Source organism: Poromitra crassiceps, assembly GCF_964638095.1.
Source record: "Poromitra crassiceps genome assembly, chromosome: 15".
Lineage (NCBI taxonomy): Eukaryota > Metazoa > Chordata > Actinopteri > Beryciformes > Melamphaidae > Poromitra > Poromitra crassiceps.
In genome coordinates, this window is record NC_139634.1 from 27,591,066 (window position 1) to 27,618,812 (window position 27,747).

General features: G+C 42.0%; 2 protein-coding genes across 2 annotated transcripts; one reads left to right on the forward strand and one right to left on the reverse strand.

The window, feature by feature from the left end:
* The first annotated feature begins 823 nt into the window (after nucleotides 1–823).
* rpl36a (ribosomal protein L36A) lies at nucleotides 824–4,518 on the forward strand. Its single transcript, XM_083651467.1, has 5 exons — nucleotides 824–864; nucleotides 1,393–1,498; nucleotides 2,871–2,938; nucleotides 3,030–3,152; nucleotides 4,444–4,518. Exons 1-5 carry the CDS (start codon nucleotides 862–864, stop codon nucleotides 4,462–4,464), a joined length of 321 nt encoding a protein of 106 aa, XP_083507593.1. The 5' UTR covers nucleotides 824–861; the 3' UTR covers nucleotides 4,465–4,518.
* A 514-nt stretch (nucleotides 4,519–5,032) lies between these two features.
* Nucleotides 5,033–10,819, reverse strand: gla (galactosidase, alpha). Its single transcript, XM_083652419.1, has 7 exons — nucleotides 10,568–10,819; nucleotides 9,334–9,508; nucleotides 7,252–7,426; nucleotides 6,805–6,896; nucleotides 6,473–6,634; nucleotides 5,848–6,045; nucleotides 5,033–5,608 (listed from the first exon to the last, which is right to left on the reverse strand). The coding sequence occupies exons 1-7, from the start codon at nucleotides 10,726–10,728 to the stop codon at nucleotides 5,276–5,278; spliced, it is 1,296 nt and encodes a 431-aa protein (XP_083508545.1). The 5' UTR covers nucleotides 10,729–10,819; the 3' UTR covers nucleotides 5,033–5,275.
* Between the last annotated feature and the right edge of the window lie 16,928 nt (nucleotides 10,820–27,747).

Genomic DNA, 27,747 nt, shown 5'->3' on the forward strand with positions numbered 1-27,747 from the left:
CAAACTTGATGCATATTGATGGACTTCCATCACACTTCAATGTCTCCACCAAATATTACAGAGCTATAAAGATTACTTTGAATTAATATATTTTGAGTGTTAGAAATAAGCCAATTGTGACTATTCAGCTAAATGCTTTGTCTTCCAAATGTATTTACTTATGAAACTGCTTCCATCACCACAAATACTAATTGACCTTTAATAGCCTTCAATCCAACAGCCTCACTACTTACCCACACACCAAAAACAGTGACCACAGATGCTGAGGGTTCAGGCGATGGCATGGACCTCTGCCTTAGTGGCTTGCCTTCCATAAAATGTGTTAGTCTGTGATGCAAGAAACTAAACCCCACCCATAGAGAGGAATTGACTCCACTTACTTCCCCTTTTTCTTCCTGCTCATTTTCATATCAGCTATCTGCAGTTTTGGTGATAACTGAAAGAGGGCTAAACATTAACACAGGAAGTTCCTAAATGTAGCCTACTTCAACTATTCCACTTTTCTTGGGGGAATTCTATTCAATCTATTGCCAAATTGAATTTTGCAGGGCCATGGCATTACTTGTAATAAAGCAGACTAGTGTGAATGCATGTGGATTAAAATGTAGACTATGGGGCAGTCCCCCATGCTCTTGTGTGCTTTAAAATAAAATAAATATACATTTGATCACATTTTCAAGTAGTCATTTAATACAAGAGATGTGTAGAGTTTTTGCTATTTTCCCCATCTAATGTTTTCATTTCGACAAGCCACTAGGGGGCAGACTATAAAAAGTGCACCACAAAAGTCGTCCGCAGAGGTCTTTATTAGACGGTTTCCGAGTTCATCCTTCCTCTTTTCCTCTGCATCGGGACGCAACCATGGTATGAGAAAATACACGAATACATTTTTACAGAATCGACCTCAATCCTAGCGATTTGAGACATTTCATTTGATTTCCTTAATCGATTTGTGTAAACCTTCTTTCGATAAACACATTCAAGGCAGTATTAGCCGCCATACGGTTAGTTTATTGCTATTTAATGTCCATGAACGATACTCATGTAGCTAGCCTAAATGTTGCTATCGTTGCTAGTGGCCTGGCCCGTGTTTAAGATTAAATACATGTCATTCACATTAGACATTATGACTAACGTAACTGCCTTCAGCGAAATAAGAAAAAATAATGGAGCTAGTGTTTACCAGTATGTTATGTCCGTTCTCACTTGGTCACTTGCTTGGCTAACAGCTAGCTTAGAGCAATTTGCCAGTCACCTGGTGAAGGATGTTTGCAATTCTCATTCACTGCATCCTGATCCTATATATTCCCCCAAACTGGGTAACATAAGTGACTTAGCTAGCTGCCATGTTGATGTATCTCTGCCTAAACGTTTCTCTTGCGTGGTTTTAAGGTGAACGTCCCGAAGACCCGCAGGACCTACTGCAAAAAGTGCAAGAAGCACCAGCCCCACAAAGTGACCCAGTACAAGAAGGGAAAGGATTCTCTTTACGCACAGGGTAAGCAAAGTCTGGTTCACTGTAGTGCTGCACGATTAATCGAATCGCGATGTCAGCACGTGCGATTACATAACCGCAAAAGTGTGCGATTATTTTATTTTTTTCACGTCTTTTTGAGTGTGTGTGTGTGTGAGAGAGCCTCCTCTAAACTAACGTTACACGTGACGCAGCAAACGCACGTTTATCTGCCATCACACTGGGCATCAATACTAGCGGGAGACTTCTCCCATGCACTCCCGCAAATAAGTAATGTTATGTGCAGCAAGGTTACATATCTACCGAGAGGGCGAGAGAGAACATCCATGATCGCTAACAGCAAGCTATGCTAATAACTAGCTAGCCGTTCGTTCAGAAACGCATGTAAACAGCCATGTGATCAGTGAGAACGTCAGTAAAATAAGGAGAGAGCTGCAGGTGCTTATGCAGAACTAGTGCGCGATTAAGTACACAGTGGGGATGACCCGCTGTGATGAAGAATATAACGAGATTAACAAGGTTGATAGCAAAACACTGTCGCAGCTGCCAGCACTGGCAGCATCACCTCCAGGCTAGCTAACTAGCCTGTCACATGACGCCTTCATGGTCCCTCGTTAAAAGTCTGCAGATGCACGTTCTCACCTCTCTCTCTCAAGAAGCGACACGTGAGTGGCGTTTAAGGCCATCTGTCGCTACAAAATAAATAAACGGGGTGTATCATTCATTAGTATTGCTGGACAGACATGTAACTAACTTTGCAACTTTGCTGAGCCATCTTCTATGTGCTGTAACACAGTGCAGTTTCTATTTGACTGGTGTTTCTTTTTTACATGTTTGGGACAGGCAAATGTCTCAAAATGTTTTATTTTTTTGTAAAGATAATTTAATTTCAAATTGTTTTATTTTTTTAGTTTTAATATATTTTAAATTGTAACGTATTTCATGTATTTTAGTCTGTGATATGTGAAACCGTGGTATTTTTGTCCAAGGTTATCATACCGTCAAAAACTCATGCCGGCACATCCCTAGATACCTCTTGTTTATTATATCGCAATCGCAATATTGTCCACCCTAATCGCACCTTTTCCCCAAATCGTGCAGCACTAGTTCACTGCCAACTTGGTATTAGCCTTTTCCACTTCCAACCCAGTTCACCCATTTTGTGTCTAAAATCCAGGAAGTAACACTGGTGCATGCAAAACAGTGACAAGGGCCCCAGCACTGGATCACCAAATTGATTGGAAATTGGAAACCTTCATTAATGTTCTGCTTGCACCTGTTACTTCCTGCCTTTTAGACACAAAATGGGTGAATTTGGTGGGAAGTGAAAAGGGCTAATTGGGTGTCGCTATAAATGAGGTGTGCCATGAATTGTGGCTAAACTATTGTTCTGCAGGTAAGAGGAGATACGACAGAAAGCAGAGTGGGTACGGTGGTCAGACCAAGCCTATTTTCCGTAAAAAGGTAAATATCTTCTGATGGTTTCTGACTTGGGTTGTCCAATATTGTACTGGTATAACGTATGTAATCTTACACCAATGCACACACTACACAGGCTAAGACTACAAAGAAGATCGTGTTGAGGCTGGAGTGTGTGGAGCCCAACTGCAGATCCAAGAGAATGCTGGCCATCAAACGGTGCAAGCACTTTGAGTTGGGTGGTGACAAGAAGAGAAAGGTAAGCCATTAATATCTGTGTATGCATTCCCACCATGTGGTCTACAGTTAAGTGGGTAATTTGTGAGTCCTCTGGTAGTTATACAGTAGATTTATTAGAGTAGGGATAGATTGAGTATCGAGGCCGCTATCCAGCATTTTTAAGATATGTATACCCCCGATGTAATACATTTCTTAGAAAAAATTGCTACTTTGGCTCTGATGCAGTCACCTCTTTCTGTCTGTATTAGATTTAGTCCACCCCAAAACTATTGAGATGGTAACAGGCAATGTACAACAGATGCGTTACGGCTGCGTTGCGTATCCGGCAAAACTGCCGGATTGACTCTCGCCCATGTTAATTGATGCACGATACATGCGGTACGAAAAAATTACGCATCTGTTCTATTTTTGTCAGATCCCGCATACGTCTGACAGATTACATGAGTGGGTCTGTTCGCAGCCGTACCACATCTGTTCGGGAGGCAGTGTACATTAGCCCTAAGAGTTGTGTCATCGCCATTCACTCCAATGGGCCATTATTATTATTTTTATCTCGCAATAGTTCTCGAAATATTGTAGTAATGGTAACATTTTAACATTAATATATGTTAAATGTTAATTCCTAAACATGAGTATAATTGCTTTAAATGAAAAACCACTGCTGAGATTTGTTCAATTCTATTCAATTCTATATAACTCAGTAAAACAAAATTTGTGCTTATCAGATTCAGTTACCGTAATCTGTTTCAGGGTGAATGGGCCATGTGTAAATACAGTAGCTTGTCAGCCTCATGGTTTACATCATTCCCTTCTGCCCATCTCACAGTGCAACACTTGCTCTAAATCTGGGTCAGACTAAGAGGGTTGAAGTAGATTCAGTTGTACTGTGGGTGGGTTTGATGGACTGTCAACCCAAGAGGTTGAAAATATTTTTTTCTCTTACTGCGGAGTTCCCATGGTCAGTCACAAAATAGTCTTTAACGTAAACTGTAAATGTCTTGCATTGCTGTTGGTAGAGCTAATGCATTCTGGGTGTTAAAATAGACTGTTCAACATTTCAATACAGATTCAATAGTTGTGGGGTTCAGTAAACAAATGTGCAGGAAACCTGTAGATTATAAAGCATATCTTACTGGTTCAGAAAGTGACATTCCATTTCAACAAGTGCTTGAATGCCATGATTTAATAATCAACCTAATTGAGGATTATAAATGTATTGCTGTTTCTTGGATGAAAGGAAATTAAAGACATGTATACTTGTAGTTCTGAGTTGAATATTTTTTAACCATGATTTTCATGTTCTCTTTCAGGGCCAGGTCATCCAGTTTTAAACTGTGGTCCACTCTTGTTGTGTTCTGTTTTCAATAAATGAGATTTGAAAGGTACTGTGGAGTTTGGTGTCACTATGCTTTTTTAGATGGACAAGACTAGAACTTGTTGGTTATATGCTAGTTTTACTTATTTTGAGATGGTATTTTCACTTTGTGCTCAATTTGGTACTAGAGCATGGTGCAGGTATGAATTTACATTTGGGACTCATGATTGGAGAAAAATGTGGCAAAATGTGGCATTCTAAATAGACATCGAACACCTGTGACATCACTTGTTGCTGGACGTTCTGCTGGGGCTGACACTGATGCAAAGTCATGGATAATGAAGAAGCTGACAGATGCCAGGGCAGACTTTAACCACATTTTGAAAGAAAAGGTGACTAGTTTGCATCTGACATCACAGGTGTACTAGTACCCCCCTACACTTTACAAAAATGAGTAAATGCAGCTGTGATTAACACCCCACCCCAAATCCCATTGCTATACTTGTATACCCCTCACATATTAATGCAATGTGTCCAACCTGCACCATGCTAAAGATTTGACACAATTTCATAGAAACAGCAAACCAGATTCAGTAGTAATTTATTCAATGATCAGCAATAACTGGTACGGTAAAGCTTTTTGGGTCCCAGTTCCCACATCAGCATGTCCAGTAACTGTAAAATAGTGGTTTAACATTATTTAAAATTCAAACATTTAATGCAAAAAAAAAGTTAAAATTACAAAAACACCTGTCAGAGTAGCTGTCCTTTCAGGCAAGACCGAACCATACAGGGAAATAAAGTGCATAACTGCAGCCACCCATGGACTACAAAACGGTGCGGTGCTTGTCTTTGACAGATGTGTCCTGCCAGTGCAGGTTGTGATGGCTGTTGAAGTTACTACTGATGGGATTGACTGTTAAAAGAACAGTGCCTGAAGGGTTTACTAGTACAACCAGTTTGCCGTGTAGAGGCTGAACACCCATCTCTTTGTATTGAGGCAGGATCTGGGTGACGTTACACTGGGGGTCGCAGACCTTCCAGCCAGGCACTGAGCTGATGGCCAGCCCTCGTGGGCCACCTATCTCCTGCTTGTTCAGCACAGCTACTGCCAGCCTTTTCTTGGACAGAGGCCTCTCCCACACTTCAAAACTATTCACCTGTGAGACAACAAAATGCTACATTACAATCAGTCATAAAATGCTTGGTATGCTACACAGCCATAATCAAGTCGATGTAGCCCATGCTTGTTTGCGTTGTAACTACATTGATCCATTTAATAAATGTTGCATCTGCATACATAATTTATATTACTAAACAAGTTCATGTAAGCCTTCCCAAGCCCATCCCACAGTATCCAGCATTTCCAAATCAGACAACCCAGTAACCTCAAGCCTACCTTGGCAGTGCGGTATCCCTGCTTGCCCAGTGGGTCCTGGCTGATGGCTATGATGTGTCTGTTCTGCAGCAGCTCCTTGGAGCGGGGGCATATGTCCCTTAGGTCATTCGACATGAGCAAAGGGGCAGCCATGATGGCCCAAAAGGCCATCTGAGACTCCTGCTGATCATGACTCAGGCCAAAGTTCCCAATCACCAGCTGGAGGGCAGAAACAAGCCAATTTCATACCAGTACCATTTAGGTTTACAGACAAACTCCTACCGTATATTTCATCAACCTCCTTGATTGAGGACTAGGCTATTTTTAATCTATGCGTTGCTGTTAATACTTTACTCACATCCATTTGCTAACACTAACTCAGAAGAACCTTAAGGAATGAATACTTCAGAGTAGCGACATCTTAAACCTAAGCTAAGCTTGATCAAAAAGGGATGGTGTCATCACAAAAGCCTGATGTAAGGTGTTGAAACCTCTCAGCTCTGTATTGTCTTCAACATTTATATTCAGTGAGCTTCCCATGACTTAACAGAAAACCCACAGTAGTGGGTAACAAAGGTTACTGCTACTGGGTTCGGTTTGCGGTCACAGTGAAGATGAGAGGGGTGTCTTGAGTAGAGCAGGGTACCATATCGGGGTCGTTCCAGCCCCCAGGTCCAGCCGAGGGGACGATGACGTCCTGATGAGAAGCAGTCCAGTCCAAGATGGACTTGACACTGCTCCAGGAGTCGTATACGTCAGCGAAGTTGCGCCAGTGGTTACACGTCTCACGGATGGCTGTGTAGTTAGGCTGGTGATGTAGAATTACTATATTATAACAGATGGTCTATGGCGACATTATGCGATTGTGATCACTTTCTATTTCTTGTTTGTGTTATGTGCTGTAGTATTATAAATCACACCCTGATAATGTGTTGTGTGTTGATTTTTTAAGCAGGTCAAAGTCATATGATCACTTACCTTATGGAAGGGCCACTCATATAATGGCCACTCACAGGAGTACAGGATACTTCTTCCTGTTCTGTTCAGTGCGTTTGACATATTCACGTAGCCTTGACCAAAACAGAAAGAAAAAGAAAAGGCCCTCATTAGACCAAGTCTAAGAGTCCACAAGGTTTCTCACTTATTATGAGAACCTGGAAATGGACATATAACATGGATGAAGATGTCTTTTAAAGGTCTGATCCAGTCAAAATCATGTTTCTAATACTTTAACATGAATTCACACTTTATTTTACCACTGGTGGCACACTATACAAAGATGTCCTTTACAAATAGTTCCAACTACAACTTCAACTACCTAGCAGTAACCAGGGGGTAAGTTAACAGCTTTTGAAGGGAGTGACATTCCCGTTAGAGAACTTACAAGCAAGCACACCCTCTGGTTATTTAGATGTAAAAGCTCACCTTCTCCCAGTAAGGTCCAGTCCATGTAGCAGCCGTCAAATTTGAGCAGATCCACACCCCAGTCGGCAAAGGTCTGAGCATCTGTCTCATAGTAGCCCAGACTGCCGGGGTAGCCAGCACAGGTCTTTTTCCCCACATCTGCATAGATACCCAGCTTCAAGCCCCTGGAATGGATCTAAACATAGCAAATTAATTAGTCAGATATTTTGCTGGGCAAGTGACACAATCTTACCACTAGATGGCGGTGTTACACAGCTGAAAAATGAATGAATGAATTCTGTCACAGGAGACAGTCTCAGCCTACCTTAGACCTTGCAGGCCTAAATATATCCCTGCCTGATATGTGCCTCCTGTATGTGAGACCTGGGTTTGAAGTCGGCCTGTCATACTGGTGTTCAGCTCAGAAAGGCCTCTTCACTGTGGGAGTCAAAGGGTTTTGTGTGTGTGTGTGTGTGTGTGTGTCTGTGTGTCTGTGTGTCTGTGTGTGTGTGTGTGTGTGTGTGTGATGGTTGGATGGCAGCATCTCCTGCCTGAGACAATATATGCCAAAAGATCTCCCTGGGCCAGAGGGTGCAGGATGTGTGTACCGGTACTCTGAGACCTGGGTTCCACAGCTGGTCCTTCACTTCATTATGCACATAGTTGCAGGTCTGTTTAGATGGGTTTCTAATAGGGATGGGCATCGAATTTTGAATTTTCGAATAATCGTTGTTATTATCAAGGTCGACTTTTATTATTGAAAGTCGAAATTCGGAAAAAAAATAATAATAATAATAATTGTGAGTGAAATGTTGCATTGTCTCCCCTGATTCTAAGTATAGTCGAATCGCTTGGTTTGAGCAAGTAAAACAATTTTTATAAGCATTTTAAGCAAGGTTTATGGAAAAATGAATGGCGGATGAAATCCCATGAAGAGGGAGAGGGGGTGACTTTGGCACCCCTTTGGCACTCAGACCTGAGCCTACTAAATATTTAATGAACCACTCATGATTGTCAAAACAGTTTTTTATTTTCAAAAATGTCAATGTCATGTAACATGTTCTTTACTTCAGTGGTGCAATGCTTGTTTGAGCTAAAAATCCACAGCAGAAGCTTTTTCTATTAAATAATAAAGCCTTAGACTTAGAATCAGGGGAGACAATGCAACATTTCACTCACCAAAAAAAAAAAAAAAATTATTTTCGAATTTCGATTAAAAGTCGACTTTGGCCAGCGAATTTCGAATAGTGTTTTTGCTAGAAATGCCCATCCCTAGTTTCTAATGAATGCAAGACCTGTGTGTGGAATCACATTTCCTTCTAGAGTTGTTAGACCAGGGGCTTCCTTTTTTGTCAAGGACCCCCTAACATATTCTGTCAATACATCTGTTGCTAGATTTGACTTGGTGCAGAATTATGTAACTATACTGTAGGTAAATGGAAATAGTGTAAACTATGAGCAAAACAGTTGCCCTTAATACATACCGGTACTCTCATTTTGGAAGTGTTATCCAAATACCCCACTTGATGAATGATGCATTTTAAAAACCAAATAAATAAGTAAGATATTATCTGAAGACTTGTCTTTTTAAACTATGCTCCCAGTCCCAGACATACAGTAGGGCATTTATTTTATGCAACTTGTCTGCTTCATATACATTTTAGAGCAAATAAAACAAAACAAAGTATTCCCTCAAGTAATTATTTTGAAAGACAGTTAAGTGTATTTAGAATACCACCTATTTAAAGTGTAACTGTAATGGAATACATTTACTCATATTTTGTATTTTAAATACTGTATTCTGAATACATGTATTGTGTTACTCCCCAACCCTGAGTATATGTAAAGCCCAGTTTACACCAAAGATTCGCAACGAGACAAAACCGTTTTAGAACACTGCAGGTGGAAAGTTGCAGTGGTGTAAACTGGCAAATCTCACCTCGACTCCAGCCGGCTGATGGCGTCGCCAGCAATTCAGCTTGTCAAGTCGCACGGGCTGGTTGCAAGTAGTCGCAAGTTGCAACTTGCCTCGTCTTGAATCTTTTGTCTAAATTGGGCTTAAGAGAGTTGCAGAGTTTTCATGCGGCTCTTCTCCCTACTCACATAGTCGGCTAGTTTCCTGATGCCTCCTGGGAATCTCTTGGGGTCGGCCTCCAGGCGGCCCTGGGCGTCTCGTTGGTGGGAGGGCCAGCAGTCATCGATGCAGATGTACTCATAGCCAGCGTCTCGCCAGCCCTCCTTCACCATCACATCTGCCATCTGCATGTACAAACGCTCACTGCCAGAGCGCAGGAGGAGACAGATGGGGGTGATAGTATCAGTTAGATGCCAGTCTTCCAATAGCCTATTTCACATCCCACCCAAATCACCCATTTTGTGTCTAAAAGGCAGGAAGTAAAGCAGGTGCAAGCAGAACACTAAATGAGGGTTTCCAACTTCCAATCCATTTAGGTGGCTCTAATGTCTTGCTTGCATCTGTTTTACTTCCTGCCTTTTAGACACACAATGGGTGATTTGGGTGGAATGTGAAATAGGCTAATGTTATGCCAAGAAGACTGCAGGACCAAATACATGTTAAAGAATGACAATTATGCAACATTTTCTTATAAACAAAATCTTAATCTTGTTTAAACATCCGGTGTCTGGTTTGTCGTTCCTGGTGTAATAATAATAATAATAAAATAATCCCCTGTGCAGAGTGCGTGTTATGGTTCACCAGCAGCAGCAATTTATTTGGATTAAATACAAGAACTGGATAGTTACGCTACTGTATATGAGCTACGATAGCCACCATGGCTATAGTCAATGGGCTTAACAGACAAGGAAGAGAGCGCCACCAAAATTAAAAAATCATCAACAGAAATAATCCAAGGAAAAACATTGCTGGAAACAGTTTGATTGACAGGTGATTTGTGGGAGGGGAGGGGAAGGGAGTGCAAAACACTTTCCATCTGCAAGTTGTTGTTATTTTATGATGTAAAACTTAAAACGCATCACTTCTTGTGCATGGTGGATGCAGGAAGTGCTCAGACACTGGATGTTTAAAACAGCAAATGTAAAAGCTTTCATGAGTACATGTTGAATCACTATTGTCTGTGATATACTAGCAAAACAACAGACGTTTATGTATTTATTATTACGTCGTTATAAGTCCCCATGGGCTTCAGTTTATTTATCATAAAGGCCAGAAAAGGACTGAATTCCCTAGTGTTTTACTCACTGATACGTCAGATTGTCCTGTATCCTTATCATCTGAACAGTGCAGTGATGTCTTTATTGTCTTAGTGCCCTGTATCGTTATCATGTGAACAGTGCAGTGGATGTCTTATTGTCTTACCTTATGCAATTATCGGGATCCGTGTCACAGTCGATATTACACATGAATCTCTCCCAGTGCAGCCAGCCCATAGTGGGTTTTAGCGCCAGACCATTGTCCAAGCCTTGAGCAACATGACTGACTAAAACGACCAGCGTAAGCACAGACACAGCTGTGTACATTTTAGCAGCAACAACAACAACAAACACGGTCTTATTAGACTATTTTAGCGCACAATAGGACCATGGCATGAGTGGAACGGTTAACGACGCTGGCACGTTAACGACTGTGTTTTTTTGAGAGGGTGATCTACTTCCTCGTGCAGGTGATCAGCCCGCCCCCTTGATGATTGACGTCCACCTGGACCACTAAAATCAAAGCGCGTCTGCAACGGTCCAATAGCGTGCCAACTGCTTTCTCATTATAAAGAAGCACCGAGGTTCATGGTTCAACCGCAAGCCAAACAGGTGAGGAAGTTAAGCACATGACACCACCACCCCCCCTATATATTGGCATATTCACCCCTGGGCTATATCATTTTATATGATAGATAGCCTACTGTAACTGTTACAGTATCTATCATGTATCCGCTCTATCAGCAAAACTAGGTTGCTGCTGGGATATTATAGTGATAAAGCAACCATAAAATAACTTTAAACTTAGGCTACTATTTTGAGATAAGTGCTTATGCAGGGTGTAGGTGGTAAATACAGAGGTAGGACTATCCAAGGTGAGTAGTTTACCCACCTAAAAGTTGTTTCCCCTCATTGGTCAATACAGTTGATCTGAAAATAGGTGAGCAAACTCTCTGCCACATTTCAAAGAGGTGGGTAAACTGTGTTTACCCTCCACTATGCCTCTGCAGTTTATGAGAATATTGTGATGAATGTACCCTTGGGTAGTGTACCATCCTCTGTTGGGACAGTGTCCAAAAGAAAGCACGTTTTTTTTTTCATATACAAGAGCATAAAGTAGAAACCAGAGATGGGGACTTGGACTTGGGACTTGGACTTGAGTCGCACTCACAGTGACTTGAGACTTGACTTGAGACTCGTCCTCAAAGACTTGAGACTTGACTTGGACTTGAGTTTTGGGACTTGTGAACCATCTTTATTTTTTATTTAAAAAAATGGTGCATTAACATTAAGGAAATCTATACTGATGTCATCCAATCAATGCTGATAATGTATGCTAATAGATAAAGGAGTGAGGATAATACAGTACATGCTTTGAATTCCTTGGTTTTAGCTATGCAGTGTTCTAAGCAGACCAGATGGCATGTAACAGATGATAGACCGCTCATCCATAAGAGACTTGAGACTTGACTTGGACTTGTGACCAAAGACTTGAGACTTGACTTGGACTTGAGCTCAAAGACTTTAGACTTGACTTAGACTTGCAAAAAATGACTTGTGAGCATCTCTGGTAGAAACCTGACAGCCTGCATTTCTTTGTACAGAAACTCACAATGCAGGAAGTGGCCTGAGGAGACTATAGCTAATCAGAAACTTCACACACGCTGTCAGCAACAATGTAGGACTATGTATCGAACCAGCTTTAAGCTGTTTATTGGCTCCGGATCCAAGCCACTAATTTGTTTGGTGCAGACTAGACATTATATGAATTAAAGATACATTTCATAATCCAGTCATACAGTAAAGGGACGCACCCTGAACCAAAATAACCCTGGACTTTCCCCCTCTCGTCAGAGATCATTCTTCTCACACAAGGAGAGTGATCAAAAGAGTTGAATTCTGCATGTATGTATTGTGATGCTATGAACTGCTACTGTTTTTGCAGACATTGCAGGGAGGACACAGTTGCAACACGTTTATTTGCCTATTGAGTCAACTGTGAGAATTTGTGCAGAGCTAGGTTAAAGTACAAAAGAACTGAAGCTTTATCCAAGGGGACACATATTTAGCAGACGGCCTGACCAAGCTCTGACTGTCTCGATATGGAGAGTACACACATGACGGAGCATTCATCGTGATTTGGCATAACCCCAGATTATGACAATAATCCTCGTCTCCGCTGTGGTCTGTATGTCAAAATGGAGCATTAATGAACACAAAAACTGACCTTTCAGAAAATGTCAAGAGTGTGTATTTCAACCCTAAACATGATCAGAGGCTTCACCCCAGGGACAGGCCTGATACAAACAATGTGTCACTTGCTGTAGTTCATATCGGTGCCAGTGAGCAAAGGCGTTGAGGCTCTAAATGTCAGATTTCAATTTGACTCACCCCCCCTCCTGATGGATGGACCAATCCAACTGACTTGGATACAAATCTAGTTTCCTCATTGTAAAAATGAGATCCCCCTCACCATTGTGATAGATACTCCTTTCTTTTCTTTTTTTCCCCAGCAGAACATGAAAGAGGGCTGTACTCTACCTCTATCTGAACAGTGGTTAATTGAGATTGTTGACAGATGGGCAGCCAATGGTTGCTGCCTGCAGCTCCTTCCTCCCCAGAGCTTTGACACCAATCCATCAACTTCCTTTCTTCGCCAGTGTCACATAATTGAAGAGAATGTCATGGCTGACTTATGCTGGCGACTTTGTTATGGAGTGGACAGGGACGAAATGAAAAAGAAAGCTGTGATATGCTGTGCCTTCTTGCCAAGAAGTTACATGATTGTATTGATCTATAGGGGCAGGTGGCCACACCATCAAATGTCATCAAACAGTTCTGCCTCTTTTAATACAGTTTCTATATGGCACAAATACCCTCAATGGTCAACCATTTAGGTGTCTTGTGGTTAGCTATCAGATGTTTGTATGATTGCCAGAGGGGAAGGTGCTGATAGACTGTAGTATTTTCATTTGGTACTTGTTGAACTGCACATCTGAAATGTCGTTGGCCTTTATAGGCCAGCTGATGACCTGTACTTCTTCTATAATATGACAAATCTTTCAGTGCACTTGCATATTGGAATATTGTTTTCCCACATTTCTCTGCCATTCAAATGGCTTGTGAAGCATTTTGCAAACAGGTAGAATATTAGGTAGAAAAGTAGAATTCTCTGGTTTCCTGATGTTACTTAACAATGTCAGATTGTTGATTTGGGTTTTGCATGTTGTTTGTGGGACCTCTTCATTCTCAGCAGGACTAATCCTTTGTTGAGGATGTCAACTTGCCATAGTAGACCTTGCTAAGGGTAGGTTATGTAACATTATTTAAGGTTTGGGTTAGTAGTAGTTGTAGTAGTGAGTTATTACTGGTGATGTGATTTGATTTTTAATGTGTTTATTTGAGAGATTGATTACATTTATTCTCACAGAGGGACCACAATGTTGCATCGATGCCAGTGTTCATAGAGCAGCCACCCATTCCAACAGATGAAGACATTCTGGACAGTGAAGAGGGACATGCATCAAATTATACAGATATGAATTCTTTATCATATATTTAGTCAGCTCTTTAGAGAGTTCAATATTTTCTCTCCATAATGATGTTCTCTCCGAGTGATGAATTCATTGACTTGACTGTACATCGCTACACATTAACATGCAGGGAATTAATTTGCTTTTTGATGTAGGAATGGGTGTCACGGTCTGTGCATCTCTGTAGCTGCCCTGCACATGTTTAGGCGCTCCACTGGAGGCAAGTCGTTTTTATCAATAAACCATTATAAATTATTCACCAAATACATCCACCGCCCGCTCGATAAAGTGTTTGATAGACAGAAGCAAGCCCTTCTCTCAAACACGCTCTCTATTCCAGCAATTGTCATTGTAGAGTTATTTATGTTATGCCGCATCCCAAAAGAGGCAGTAAAGACCGGTGCCCAGACACTGCATCAAACAGTAATTTCTAACCTGGAAATGATGTCCCTAATTACAATTTTACTCTGCCGCCAATACGAAAATGGTATTCAATAATGGTTTCCTGGTGATTACATGGGAAATATTATTAGTAATGATCTTAGGGCCAAGTACCCCAGCAGAGAGCGTTACGGGGCCTCAGCACAGGGTAGTGCAGTATATTTGGAGAAAATCCATTTTAATAGTGTAATCGATACATGATTCAGTTTGTAGTCCTTTAAGAAGTCAGGCAGTACACAAAGACTGACCTTCGCTGTGACTGTTATTACAAAAAGCTCCGTGGGGGCGGCCTGCCACAACTAATCCTGCCTTTGTGCAGACTTGACGATCCCATGTTCCCTATAATAATTAGATAGAACAGGGCATTGCCTGTTGGTGTGGCCGAGCTGGTAAACTAAGTGCATTGCAAAATCAATATGAGGCAAAGAGAAGGCAGTGCATTTTTAATGAAATCTATGATTTTTCCTGCTCAGTATGCAGGAGATTTACTCAAGGATATTTTCAGTCTGTCTACTTGGGTTCTCTTGTTTGTCATGTCTAGGCCTATAAAGTAGATGGACAATAGGGCGCCTCAAATCATATTCTGCCCGTTTTTGCTCAAAGCCTTCAAAGTCATTTATTAAAAAACTTAAGGTTATGAATATAACACAGGTTTTATGAATGATAGGAGTGAGGTGAGCATCCTGCTGCCCTATACAAAAGGCCTATATCACTACGTCAATCTTTGATTGGGTCAGAGAGTCGAATCCCTCCGCATCGCAAGGGGGCAGGTCCCTCGTATATACATTATTTTCTCCGCAGAAGAGCACCATCTCATTTTCGTTTTGTAAGGAAACCCAGCTTTTCCGACCCAATAAATGACTTGTTAAGAAAGGACATAATTTGCAGTGTACCACTTAACTGTTTATTGGAATGTCTTACAGTTACAAGCAAGGCTTTTAGCCCTCCATCCATCCATGCCACTCACTGTTCTTCACCAGTTTTGCTGCACAAGTCACAGACTGACCTTTGACCTTTGTTTAGGTGTTTGCTCGCTTACAGAGTTATTCAAATCTGCAGGTTGTTTTTGATTGCAGGTCATTTTTATAGGGTAGGGTAGAATGACAGACCTATAGGCTGGACACTGCAAGGCTTCTTCCCGTACATAAAGTCAGGATGAAGTCAACCTTTTTACCAGTTCAAACTCATCTTTCATGGTTCACATGAAATGTCAGGACTGACATTTTCACATAGAGATAAACTGTGATGCCAGTAATGCCCCCTGAAGTTTTGATAAGAGAAATTAACCACGTACCTAACAGTTTGCCAGTTGAAATCTTAGGCTTGGAGGGGGCTTCACATTCTCGCCTACCTGAATCTAAAAACCCTAAAGTTCTTATTAAAGTAAAAGGTAAAGTCCCACTGATTGTCACACAACGTGTGAAATTTGTTCTCCGCATTTGACCCATCCCCTGGGGGAGCGGTGAGCGGCAGCAGCACCGCGCTTGGGAATCATATGGTGATCTAACCCCCCAATTCCAACCCTTTTGATGCTGAGTGCCAAGCAGGGAGGCAAATGGGTCCCATTTTTATAGTCTTTGGTATGACTCGGCCAGGGATCGAACTCACAACCTCCCAGTCTCAGGGCGGACCCTCAGACCACAAGGCCACTGAGCTGGTTGATTACGTTGTTTTATAGTCAGGTACTTTCCACAAAAGAATAGAATCAATGTTGCCTTTTATGGTCTTTTCTTTAAAGATCTACTTTCTGTGTGTGTGGTTGAGATTGAAAAATAAATTCACCTCCCGTTTTCTTTGAGACATTGCCTCTGTATTACCTGAAGAGAATGTTCTGTAAAGAAGTTCATTGTCTCAGGTTACTACAGTACCAAACTGCAAATGCATTTCTCTGGGTGGGTATGCAGCCTGGAGCAGATTTTTAATTCTCTTTGCTCTGAGAGGGAAACAAATAATGTCAGACACGGCTGTTCTTCTTTGTTATCACATCAAATATACGTATACCCCTCTATGGTTTATATTTATATTGCTCTATTTGGTGATGGAAACAGGTGATAGCCTAAGGGGAGCAGGTTATCAAGCCAAATCCCCTCTGGTTACGTACAGTATGCAGAAGGGAAAGCAGTGAGAGCCTATTTATTGTCTTTCTATAATCAGCTGCATTATCTTTTGTGATAGCAAGAGAACACATGACTTCGTCGACCAATAGTACGTGTGTGTGTGAGCAAGAAGACGTAGCTTCCTCATGAATTTATAATGGGTCAAGACCTACACAAGAAATCATGGTCGATAAGAAGGCTACACGATTGGTTTATAAAAAGTGTCACCATAGCAACAAGACGGGATCACTATCACTAGGCATTTAGGAGATCCCGTGGTTGCAATTCCATGCCCAAGTACCAAGAGATTAGATTTCCAGTCTCAAAACATCCCCCCATTGTTTCCCGAGCTGTGACATCTCTATCGTGATAAGGGTTCAATTCATGATGTTACACTTGAATCATAAGGCAGAAGCAAACATATTTTCTGTGTGCTGGAAGATGTTCCAACATTTGTTTTCAGTAAATGTTAATGAGGAATAGATTGGTCAGTGCAAGCCTATTCACAGGTCTTTAATTATCTGATACAGTTTAAAGGCTGCTATTACTTGCAGCAAAATGTCATTTTGAAAATTGGGAGAAGCATTAGCATTCCAACCTGGTTATGGGAGACGTTTGATGTGTAGAACCATGCAGTGCAACATCCTATTTAATTTAATGTCTTTAAATTATTTCAATACAGCGAAGAGGAAAAAAACATGCAGACATTTCGGCCTTCTTTAAGGTCGAAAAACCCATCTGCATTTCCTCACAACAATTTCTCCGCCTGGATCTCAAATTGAATTTCATGAATCAAAACCTATAACATTGAAGGTGAAACAGACTAAGGAGTTTAAAATGTATTATTCCTACAAGTAATTTATAGTCCTGCTTTTTTCTAGTACGAGACCCTCCGGTTACATATATATATTTTACTGAATATCTTTTCATTCAGCAAATCATTTTCCACTAGCAGACTGTTTTTATGAAATGTTAACCAAAGAAACTGAAATGCCTATGTCAGAGATGCAAACTAGTCGTCACCTTTAGGTGACAGTCACCTTTTTCACCCCAAAGTAGGAGGATTTCTTAGTGGTTTTATGTTGTCTGCCCCTGGGTATCTGTCACGTTTTTCTCTATCCATGACTTTGCATCCCTGCTATGTACTTGGAAGTCAGTGAAAGATTGACCAATTTTCTACATGTTTGACTATAAATCAAGGCCGGCTCTCTGAGGCTGAAGAAGCCACTGGTCTCGACATGAATTAATCACAAGTAAAGACATTGTTATTCTTTTGTGAGGTTGCTGAAATATTCATGTCTTGTTAAATGAAGTATGTCAACATCAACTAGGCGACCCTACTTACTCTGAATTGTGAATGTGGCTCTGAAATGTGTTGCTTTTTGTTTAGCTCAACTTCTCGGAAATGAAACGAGATGCAGGTGACAATGGGGAAAGGTTGTCACTTTCAGCACTCACAGCAGGGTTGAGTGCTTGACAAATGGCATTGGGAGGGGACATTTTATGTAGGCTATCAAAACACATATATTTATCATGAACAATGGCGGGCCTCAGGAAATTTTTTACGTTTGTGCAGCAGTTTTTATGCCCATGTAGTTAAAGTGACACGGTATACACACACGGGATGAAGTGTGTGTAGTGGGGGGTAACTGCTGGATGGGTCAGAGCAGCACTCAGCAGGCAGTGGACAGTATAAAGGGGTGTAGATAACATGAGCAGCACCTGCAAAGTCTTTCCTCCTGGGTCTCACCTTTCACATATCAGCACATTGAATAGTTTTCCACCCACAACACTCCACTAACACACCAAGAGTAGTGATGCAACACTCAACACGAAAGGTAATAAAGATGTTGTTTTATTGAGTTGGAGTCTCCTGCAGAGCTTGTTCATCGTGATGGGAGCGTTGGGAGCTTTGGAGTAGAGAGGGAGAGGGGAAGGTGAGAAAACGGTATAAGAAATCAACTCACCGGCGCTGCTCCTCTTCAAACACCAGAGTCCCTACCCTCCGACGCAAGCATGCATCGAGGTCGCTCACACAACACACACACACACACACACACACACACACACAAACAAACACAAACAAACACACACACAAACACACACACACACACACACACACACACACACACACACACACACACACACACACACCTTCATGCTCTAACCCTCGGCCGGTCGCCTCCCCGCCCCTTGCCACCTCACACAGGATGATTAGATCTTGGCTTCTCAACGTGCCCTTGTTTCCACGGCAACAAGCCTTGCTGGGTGTGTTGGATTCACTCTCGTCTAGACATCATCACTATTATGGCTCCACAGCTTGATAGGAAGAAATTAATGGTCAAATGTTTATTAGAAAGAGCTTTTTTTTTTAATATCATTTCTAACTGACAGAGCAAACTAACACATGGCTTCTATCATCTCTGAGAGAAAGTAAGAATCATTTGAATTGCCTTTTGTAATTAATGCCGTGTGTCTATTATTGATAGCAAAGTAGACTATCTTGAACACTGCAACAAGATAAAAACACTGTAGTACCTGACACTGGGGAATGTTTCACACCTCGGTAGGCTAGACTATCAAAAAAAGGCACCTCAAAGACAAAACAAATGAATGAAAGCCTTACGACTCTCTCAACAAATCTCCATGCAGCTTGCTTCAGTTTGTAATGAACATCCAAGCAGAGAGAGAGAGAGAGAGAGAGAGCGAGAGAGAGAGAGAGAGAGAGAGATTTGGAAGGTGCTAAATGAGGTTGACTTACAGAGAAGTCTGGTTAAAAAAATGGATTTCAGGTCAATGTGATAAGACATCAGCTGTCAAACTATTTTCCTCTGCTCTGTAAAAAGCATCCCATCATGTCTGACATTTAGGACTTTCAGATTCCACACTGGACATTTTAGTATAGGCGCTTGATCTATCTATCTATCTATCTATCTATCTAATCTATCTATCTATCTATCTATCTATCTATCTATCTATCTATCTATCTATCTAATCTATCTATCTATCTATCTATCTATCTATCTATCTACCTATGTATCTATGTATCTATCTAATCTATCTATCTATCTATCTATCTATCTATCTACCTATGTATCTATGTATCTATCTATCTATCTATCTATCTATCTATCTATCTATCTATCTATCTATCTATCTATCGTCTCTGTCTGTCTGTCCGTCCGTCCGTCCGTCCGTCCGTCTGTCCGTCTGTCTGTGTGTGTTACATTCTTTAAACTTAAAGAATGTAACACACACAGACCGTTGTTGATCTGGTTGTTGATATCTCTTTAAAGAGCATGGAGCAGGGTAATTCCTTTGCTAAATGTATACTTAACCTTGTCCCTATGTCCATTTGAAAAGTTAATGCATCATTAAAAAAAAAAAAAAAAAAAGTTTGAAAAAAAATATGGAGAAAAACACCTTCCTTTTTCAGAAGTTTTTTGAGTGTAAGACATTAGCCTAATTTAGTGAGTTTTGGGATCCAAGATGTCAAAATAAAAGCTCAAAAAGTAAAACGACCCCAGAAGTCACTGTAGTGTCTTAATGTGAAAATCGAGTTCCTCCATAATTCACCTACACATTGACTGATTGGGGTCTCTAACCTGCCCCATGCTCTTTAAAGTTTAAAGAGATATCAACAACCAGATATCATCAACAACCAATTGAAAAATATTGAAGTTATTAGCCAGAGACTTTTGATTAGAAAATAGTACTGTAAATACTAACACTTTTGTGGAGTTAAACTTCATTTATTAAACTTTTATTAAACTCGAGGTATAATTTTGTTTCTAAATTGTTCCAGTATTTTTGGATTAAACCCTTCATTTCTGACAAAATATATATATATATCTCGGGATGGATGAGGTCAAACTCTGTGTGTGTGTGTGTGTGTGTGTGTGTGTGTGTGTGTGTGTGTGTGTGTGGTGTGTGTGTGTGTGTGTGTGTGTGTGTGTGTGTGTGTGTGTGTTTCTCATTGCATTTCACTTCTTAATATCACGTGTGTGTGTGTGTGTGTGTGTGTGTGTGTGTGTGTGTGTGTGTGTGTGTGTGTGTGTGTGTGTGTGTGTGTGTGTGTGTGTGTGTGTGTGTGTGTGTGTGTTTTGCAGTTACTTTGGATGACTTTTACCTATTGCATCCATCGTTCTTCCGTATTGATTTTGAGCAGAAACAGAGGCAGCAGAATGCTGTCTCATTGTTGCCTTTGACCTGCCAGGGAAAGCAAGTCATGAAGATGGAAAAGCTAACCTTAAGAGACATCACAAGCATTCATTATCATGCTGGCTTTGGCATTCTCAGGGATACGTGATCTTTAACAAAGGGACTTTTTTTTAAACCCCACTTTTAATTAGCACAGAAGAATGACCTTTTTGAATGGTCACAGCCTCTGTCATCCTGGAAGATGTTTGGGAATATCCAAATTACATCTGTTTGTGCCACTGTGGCTGGATTGTGTTCAGACTACAATGCATTGAATTCTAATCACACTGCAAGTCTGACGACTTCAATATCTGACTTTGAGGATCTGATAGCTTCTGTGACTTTATGCCTGGACTCATTGAGTGCCATAGATGCATAAAGATCACATTTTGTTGACATTGCTAAGGGGTTGCCAAATCCAGAAATAAGTTGCTGCACTTCTGGGGGGATTTTGGTAAGGGTCCTTGTCAGCCCTGTATTTGTTGTCTATGGATTCAAGATTCAAGCTGAACATTAGAGTTTTAGCCATAGCTCTCTGGTTTCTAACTTCAGGAGAGTTATTAAGTTTAAAAATATTAATTGAGCTATCGACCACAGAAATAGAACTGTTATATTGAGTGGTATTCCACTAAAACGGCAGTCAGTCAGTCAGTCAGTCAGTCAGTCAGTCAGTCAGTCAGTCAGATCTCAAAAAGTAACAAATGGATTTGGATGAAATTTGGTCGACAGATAGCCCTTGGCCCAACGATCAGCTGATTCACCATAAGATATACATTTATTTTTTTAAAGCCATAACTATTGACCCATTTCACAGCAACCGTTTTGAGGTGGTAACCAGGAAGTAACGTAGGTGTAATCAATACATTAATGATGGTTCCATTCCATTTAGGTGTTCCAGTGCAGGGCCCTCATTTATGTTTTTGATTACACCTGCTTTAATTCCTGCTTTACCACATCAAAACGGTTGCTGTGAAATTGGCTTATTATGCTGCATTTGTGTTCTGGCAGCAACTTACATTGTGATCAGAGTTCTAGTCCATCAATGTAAAGACATGGAGAGGGAGAATAGTGAAAAATAAAATAAATTGTCAGGTGTTTTCCAGTCGAATTGGATCTAAACATCATTGAAATGAGAAAGTAACCGTAGCCTTTGGCTTCAGGTTTTTACATCTCTGATGCATCATTGAGCTATAGAGTAAACTCAGCACTCAGCATTCAGTTCAGAGTGTTTCTGAGGGAGGAATAGAGAGTTGCATCATCCAGGCTGATGAGCTCCACATACACAGCTACTCCACACAAGACCTCAGAGTCTGTTTTCTCTTCTTCTCACATCCATCTCAAAGTCTTTACTGTCAAATGGTGAGCTTTTCTTTCAGTAACAGAAATAAACAAACATATATAAAAGCATCAACCAGCAACTATATGTGTGTTTGCTGTGTCCAGTCTATAGAAATGGAATTAGAAGCTGTGACGCTGTGGTTTGGGACCTAGGTGCAGAGACGACGTTTAGTCTTTTTACTTGACTCTTCAAAAGCACAAAATAAACAAGAACAACTACCGATGGTCACGGTGGCGCAGTGGTAGTGCTGTCGCCTCACAGCAAGAAGGTCCTGGGTTCGATTCCTGCCTGGGACACTGTGGGCGCTGAGGGTGTGTCCCCATTCCCATGTCCTCAGTGCCTATGGCCGAGGTGGGGTCATCAAAAAGGGCCTTTCTGTGTGGAGTTAGCATGTTCTCCCCGTGCTCCCCTGGGGTTTCCTCCAGATGTGACCACCCCCGCTAAAAACAGAAAAGAAAACGTGCCAAAAACAAGGCAGGAAAACTATAACTATACTGGGTCGGTAGGCCGAAGACAAGACAAACTAAATACACAGTCTCAACTCGGGAATCCTCTCACAGAGGGAGGAGTCAAAACATGAAGGAGCTTGAGTTGCGTGGAGGTAAATCAAGATTCAGCAGCGAGGTCTGAAAGCTGCCAAACACGTGCAGGGAATCACAATCTTACTGTATCGGGAAGAACGCTTGGTGCCTTGGACAGCAGCGGTAGCCTGGGTAAACCCAGCCGCCACGTGACCTGCTCTCAGACCTGCTCTCAGTCACTACCTTGTGACTCGTGAGCAGGGTTAAGCCTGAGAGCAGGTCACTGGGGGCTGGGTTTACCCAGGCTACAGCAGCGGGCCACCACTCTGTCTGCATGCTGGAGATGTGGCCTGTTCAGCACCTCGGATAGCTCCCCTGCCACAGACAGTGGCTGGTCTGCGCTCCAGTGGCCGTGTTAGAAGCATTACCGATCGATCAGAATCAAAGTACAGAAGTGTGTGGTATGAGACTGACTGACAGTTGTCTAGAGCAGTGGCTCTCAACCTTTTTCATATCAAGTACCCCTAAACTGACACAAATTAGACCACAGACCCCCATTCAATAAGATTTTGTCCCAGGGTCCCCATCGGATACGCTTTGCTTTTAGATGTTTTATTACAGAAAGTGTATGAAGCTCATGACCAAAATAGTCATGCATTCTGTCATTGTGTTGCATATGGATGGAATCATAGTGAAAATAAATTATTCTCCATTTTGCTGGGGCCCCCCTGGAACCCACTTAAGGGCCCCTGGGGGTCCCAGGACCCCACTTTGAGAACCACTGGTCTAGAGCAGTCAAACAACTTTTCTCTCTCGCTTTGCTCTTTTCCTTCTCTCTTCTCCAGGAATGCAAGGAGACATTAGCTGTCTCAACTTAACCCTGTGTGTATGAGCACTGGGAGCACTGACTGAGACACACACACACACACACACACACACACACACACACACGCACGCACACACACACTCTCATGCGCGCGCACGCACGCACACGCAGGCACACACACACACACACACACACACACACGCACACACACACACACACACACACACACACACACACACACACACACGCACACACAGAGTCTCCCAGGGAAATAATTATTTCCCTCTTGGCTTGCTTCTCCCAGCCAACCTCCAGCACTGAATCAGTGTCAGAGGCATGGTGGAAAACGCCAGTGAGCTGTCTCACTCGCCTGCTCTCCTGGGCATTAACAGCAGTGTGAGTGGTGTCTGATGGACAGGGGAGAAAGGGAGGTAGGGGAAATTCCTCTGTTTACTTATATAGCAGCAGGGGAGAGAGGAGAGGGGAGCAGATGGCCTCAGCACTGGGGCAGATGAGGGATGGACACACTGTGGAGGAAAGTCAGCAAGGCAGCAAGCAACGGACATGCCCACCCATACACACACGCGCGCACACACACACACACACACACACACACACACACACACACACACACACACACACACACACACACAGTACTGGAGCAGCTATCTCCTCTCCTCCAAGACGTCAGACCCTATAGCTACTCAATCTGGGAACCCAGAGTCTATCAGTCTGCTGACTAATAAGACTCTGGGACAGATGGCAGATATTCCAGGATGTCTGGTGTAGAGCACTGTTAGAGCGCTACCACTTCTGTTTCTGAACTGTGTTTACAGTTCGATTGACGCGGTACTTTTTGTAGGTGTTTTAGGTCCAGACGACATTTCTGTTCATCTCTATATGACTGCATATGAGATGTCGTCCGACTGTAAACAAAGAAGGAACCAGAAGTCTGCTCTACACCGGAAACACAGAAATCTCGGCCATGTGTCCCAGAGTGTGGGCGTCAGACTGATAGACTCTGGGTGCCCAGATTGATAGCTACTTATCTGCAGGCTTCTCCCTTAACGCTCAGTCTGGACAGAGGCAGTGAAGAAGAGAAACGCAAGGAAGTCAAGAGTCAAGTGAAGGTGCCAAGGAAGGAGGGAATAATGGAGTGTTGCTCAAGCTGTGCCAGCACAGGTTAGCCCCCAGACGTTTGTTATTACTAAAAGAGTAGATCTCTCTCTTTCTGCTTTCCGGAGAAAGTGGAATGTTTTGGTTGGGAGAGGTGTGAGCTGAATGTAACTCAATTAAGATGTTAGAGTTGTGATTTTCCACCCCCTTTCGAACTACTTGATGACCTGCGAACCACTTGAAGGTGTTGCACAGGTGTTTCAGGATGCTGACACTGTTTTTAGCGTAGTTGCTATATACATTTCGATTTCAGTGGGCGGGAGGACCTGCCTTGACAGACAAACTCCTTCAGCCAATCAGCGTCGCCAAATCCACTCAGAATGTATGTGAAACTGTCTTGCTGCCTTCTTGGCCGGGGCTCACTGGAAGAAGAGATCTTCCTGGATAAATAAAGTATAAAAAAAAAGAAACTGAAAAAAGGGCGAAAATGTCTTTCCCACCGAGAAACTGATGCATAATTTCTTGTTCTTGTTTGTTGTGTCTGCAATAACTGCACTTATGGCTGTGTTTACTCTACTAATGTCAACGTTACTGCTTTGTGCTTTGGGAGACGCCATTACTGTTTTGCCAGCAGCGGCTCTGATTGGCCCGGTTATGTTATCAACTACAACGCAGTCCCTGATTGGCCCGGTTACATTGTCATTTCAGGAAGTCGCTGTTGGTGGCTGGAAGTCCAGCCTGATCCGTAGAGTGAAACAGAATGTGAAGTCATGTTATCAGGAAAGCATGTCACTGGAATACCCATATTTAATTAATTTCATCATTCAAATTGAGAGAGAGAAAAAAACGTACAACTATATTGAACAGGTGGGCCGTCACTGTGTCTTTGCATTAACCTTCACTTTGACTCATGCAGAGAAGGCAACTTGTCGAGTCTTCTCAGCATCACGTTTGTTTACATTTGTACCTGGCTGATGTTAAAAGGTTGTCTGTGAGAGGTGTGTTCGTTGTGTGGGAGCTGGGTGTCAACAGAGCTTCAATCCGGAGAGTAAATCTAGTGGAATAATTTAAACCTCGGCAGTATAGGTGCGAGAGGAACAGGAAATGATTGCTGATGGCTGTCTTCCTTACATTACTCACTAATAGCCACAACGTCCTCTCCCAGCCTTTCAACTGTCTCTCTCACCCCGCTGCAGCGAGCTTCAGGAATCCGGTTACAAATGTTGTTTCTTCATTAGCCCGAGGCACCATCCTTCATCTGGGCTTTTGAGCCACCAACCTTGGGGTTTGGGGTTTGACAGATGAGGTGGTTGACACCAGGGAAATGGCTTCTCCTCTCCGTTTTAAAATATTCCGGAAGGAACCTGTAGCCCACACAGAGCTGTCCAATAATGATTTTTGCCTCGGTATCGGTTACGTGTTGTGGCATATTGAGTTTTTGTGCTGAAGGAAACCTTAGAGTGAAAGAGAATGGAGAAAACAGGAAGGAGCCATACTTTGCATTAGGTTTCCTTATTTTCTAATAAAAACATCAAACGACAATATATGGATACTTAATAACAAGTATAAGAAATATGTGGACCAACCCTTAAAGGAACACTCCGCCCGTTTTCAACCAGCTTTGTAACATTAGAACATCAATAGTATATCAGAAAACTGTAAACGGTTTTGAAGTCTGTCATTTAATTTGACAGTTATTGAGTGTTCTACAACAGCATGAGTGAATACTGGATTCTGATTGGCTAGCAACAGTGGTAAATAGGCCAACAATCTACAGTTCGGCTCCAACCGCAGTATCACTCCGCTCCCTGATGCTGACTCCGCTCCCTGTGCTGACTCCGCCCACTGTTAGCCTGTCAGTCTGCAAATCTCTAACAAGGAAATGGCCGATCTCTAACAAGGAAATGTCCGATTTCGTAGTAACGTTTGATTTACTGGGTGGATTGAGTTTTGAGCAGTGGTTAGATGAAGATGAAGGTGAAGTGAACAAAGAACGACATGGTGAAATTGGGGAGAGAGAACTGGCTGAGCTTGAGTTGTCACGAGTTCGGACTAGCGGGAGGTCGGACTAGCGGGAGGTCGGACTAGCGCCCGGACCCCGTCAAACAAACAAACGCCCTCTGCCGTCACCAGATATCAACACACCACCACCAAAACGGGCTGCTTTAGATAACTGTTTAAATAACTGTACTTTTACAGGCAATGTATCAATAACTGTGAATCCCGTTAAGGAATAGGTTAGTTGTTTTTTGGCTCAAAGGCAACTAAATGTTTAGTGCAATCATTGATCTTGTGTATGGAACTATATTCTGTGGCGGAAGGATAAATGTATTCTGAAACCAGTAATGATTGTAAATAAATGAATTGGATGTTACAATTGTGTATTTTTTATATTATTTGGTAGCTGTTGTAGAAACGGGGTCGGGGTTTGTCGGGGTTTGTGGCCACATTTACCACTGGTACAGGGTTTATAGCACTCGGCTTCGCCTCGTGCCACAACCCTGTACCAGTGGTAAATGTGGCCACAACCCCCTCCCTCTCGTGGTAAATTTGTTAATTTAAGTGTGGACCAGTGACATCACTGGTCCACACTAACTCAAATGAATAACTCATTAACTCAAATCAACTCTCAATAACTGTCAAACTATTCATCATTCATCTAGTTTGACAGTTATTGAGAGTTGATTTGAGTTAATGAGTTATTAATTTGAGTTAATGTGGACCAGTGATGTCACTGGTCCACACTTTTAACACTCAATAACTGTCAAATTAAATGACAGACTTCAAAACAGTTTACAGTTTTCTGATATACTACTGATGTTCTAATGATACAAAGCTGGTTGAAAATGGGCAGAGTGTTCCTTTAATATCTCACTATAGGCGGCAATTCGGCATATCAATTCGGTTTATCTTGAGAACCTTTTGTCCGATCGACTGCAAACTTGGGGAGTGCGCTGCTGGGAAACCGGCAAGGTGCAGTAGCACATTTTGTGCAATTCGAACACATGCATAGTCATAGCGCCACCTACTGACAACACAAAAGCGGCTTATCTCGAGAACTGTTCTGTCCAATCGACAGTTCAATCAAGCATAGTCTGTCACACTACTACAAGTGCATTGCTGGCTCTCGCTATGTAGGCTACAGTGTTGTGAAAAAGATTTCCCTAAGGACAATAAACTAACTAAGTAACTAACTAACTAATTAACATTTAATCTGCCCAATGACAGGTGATGGATCTAACTAACTAACTAACTAACTAATTAACTAATCAAC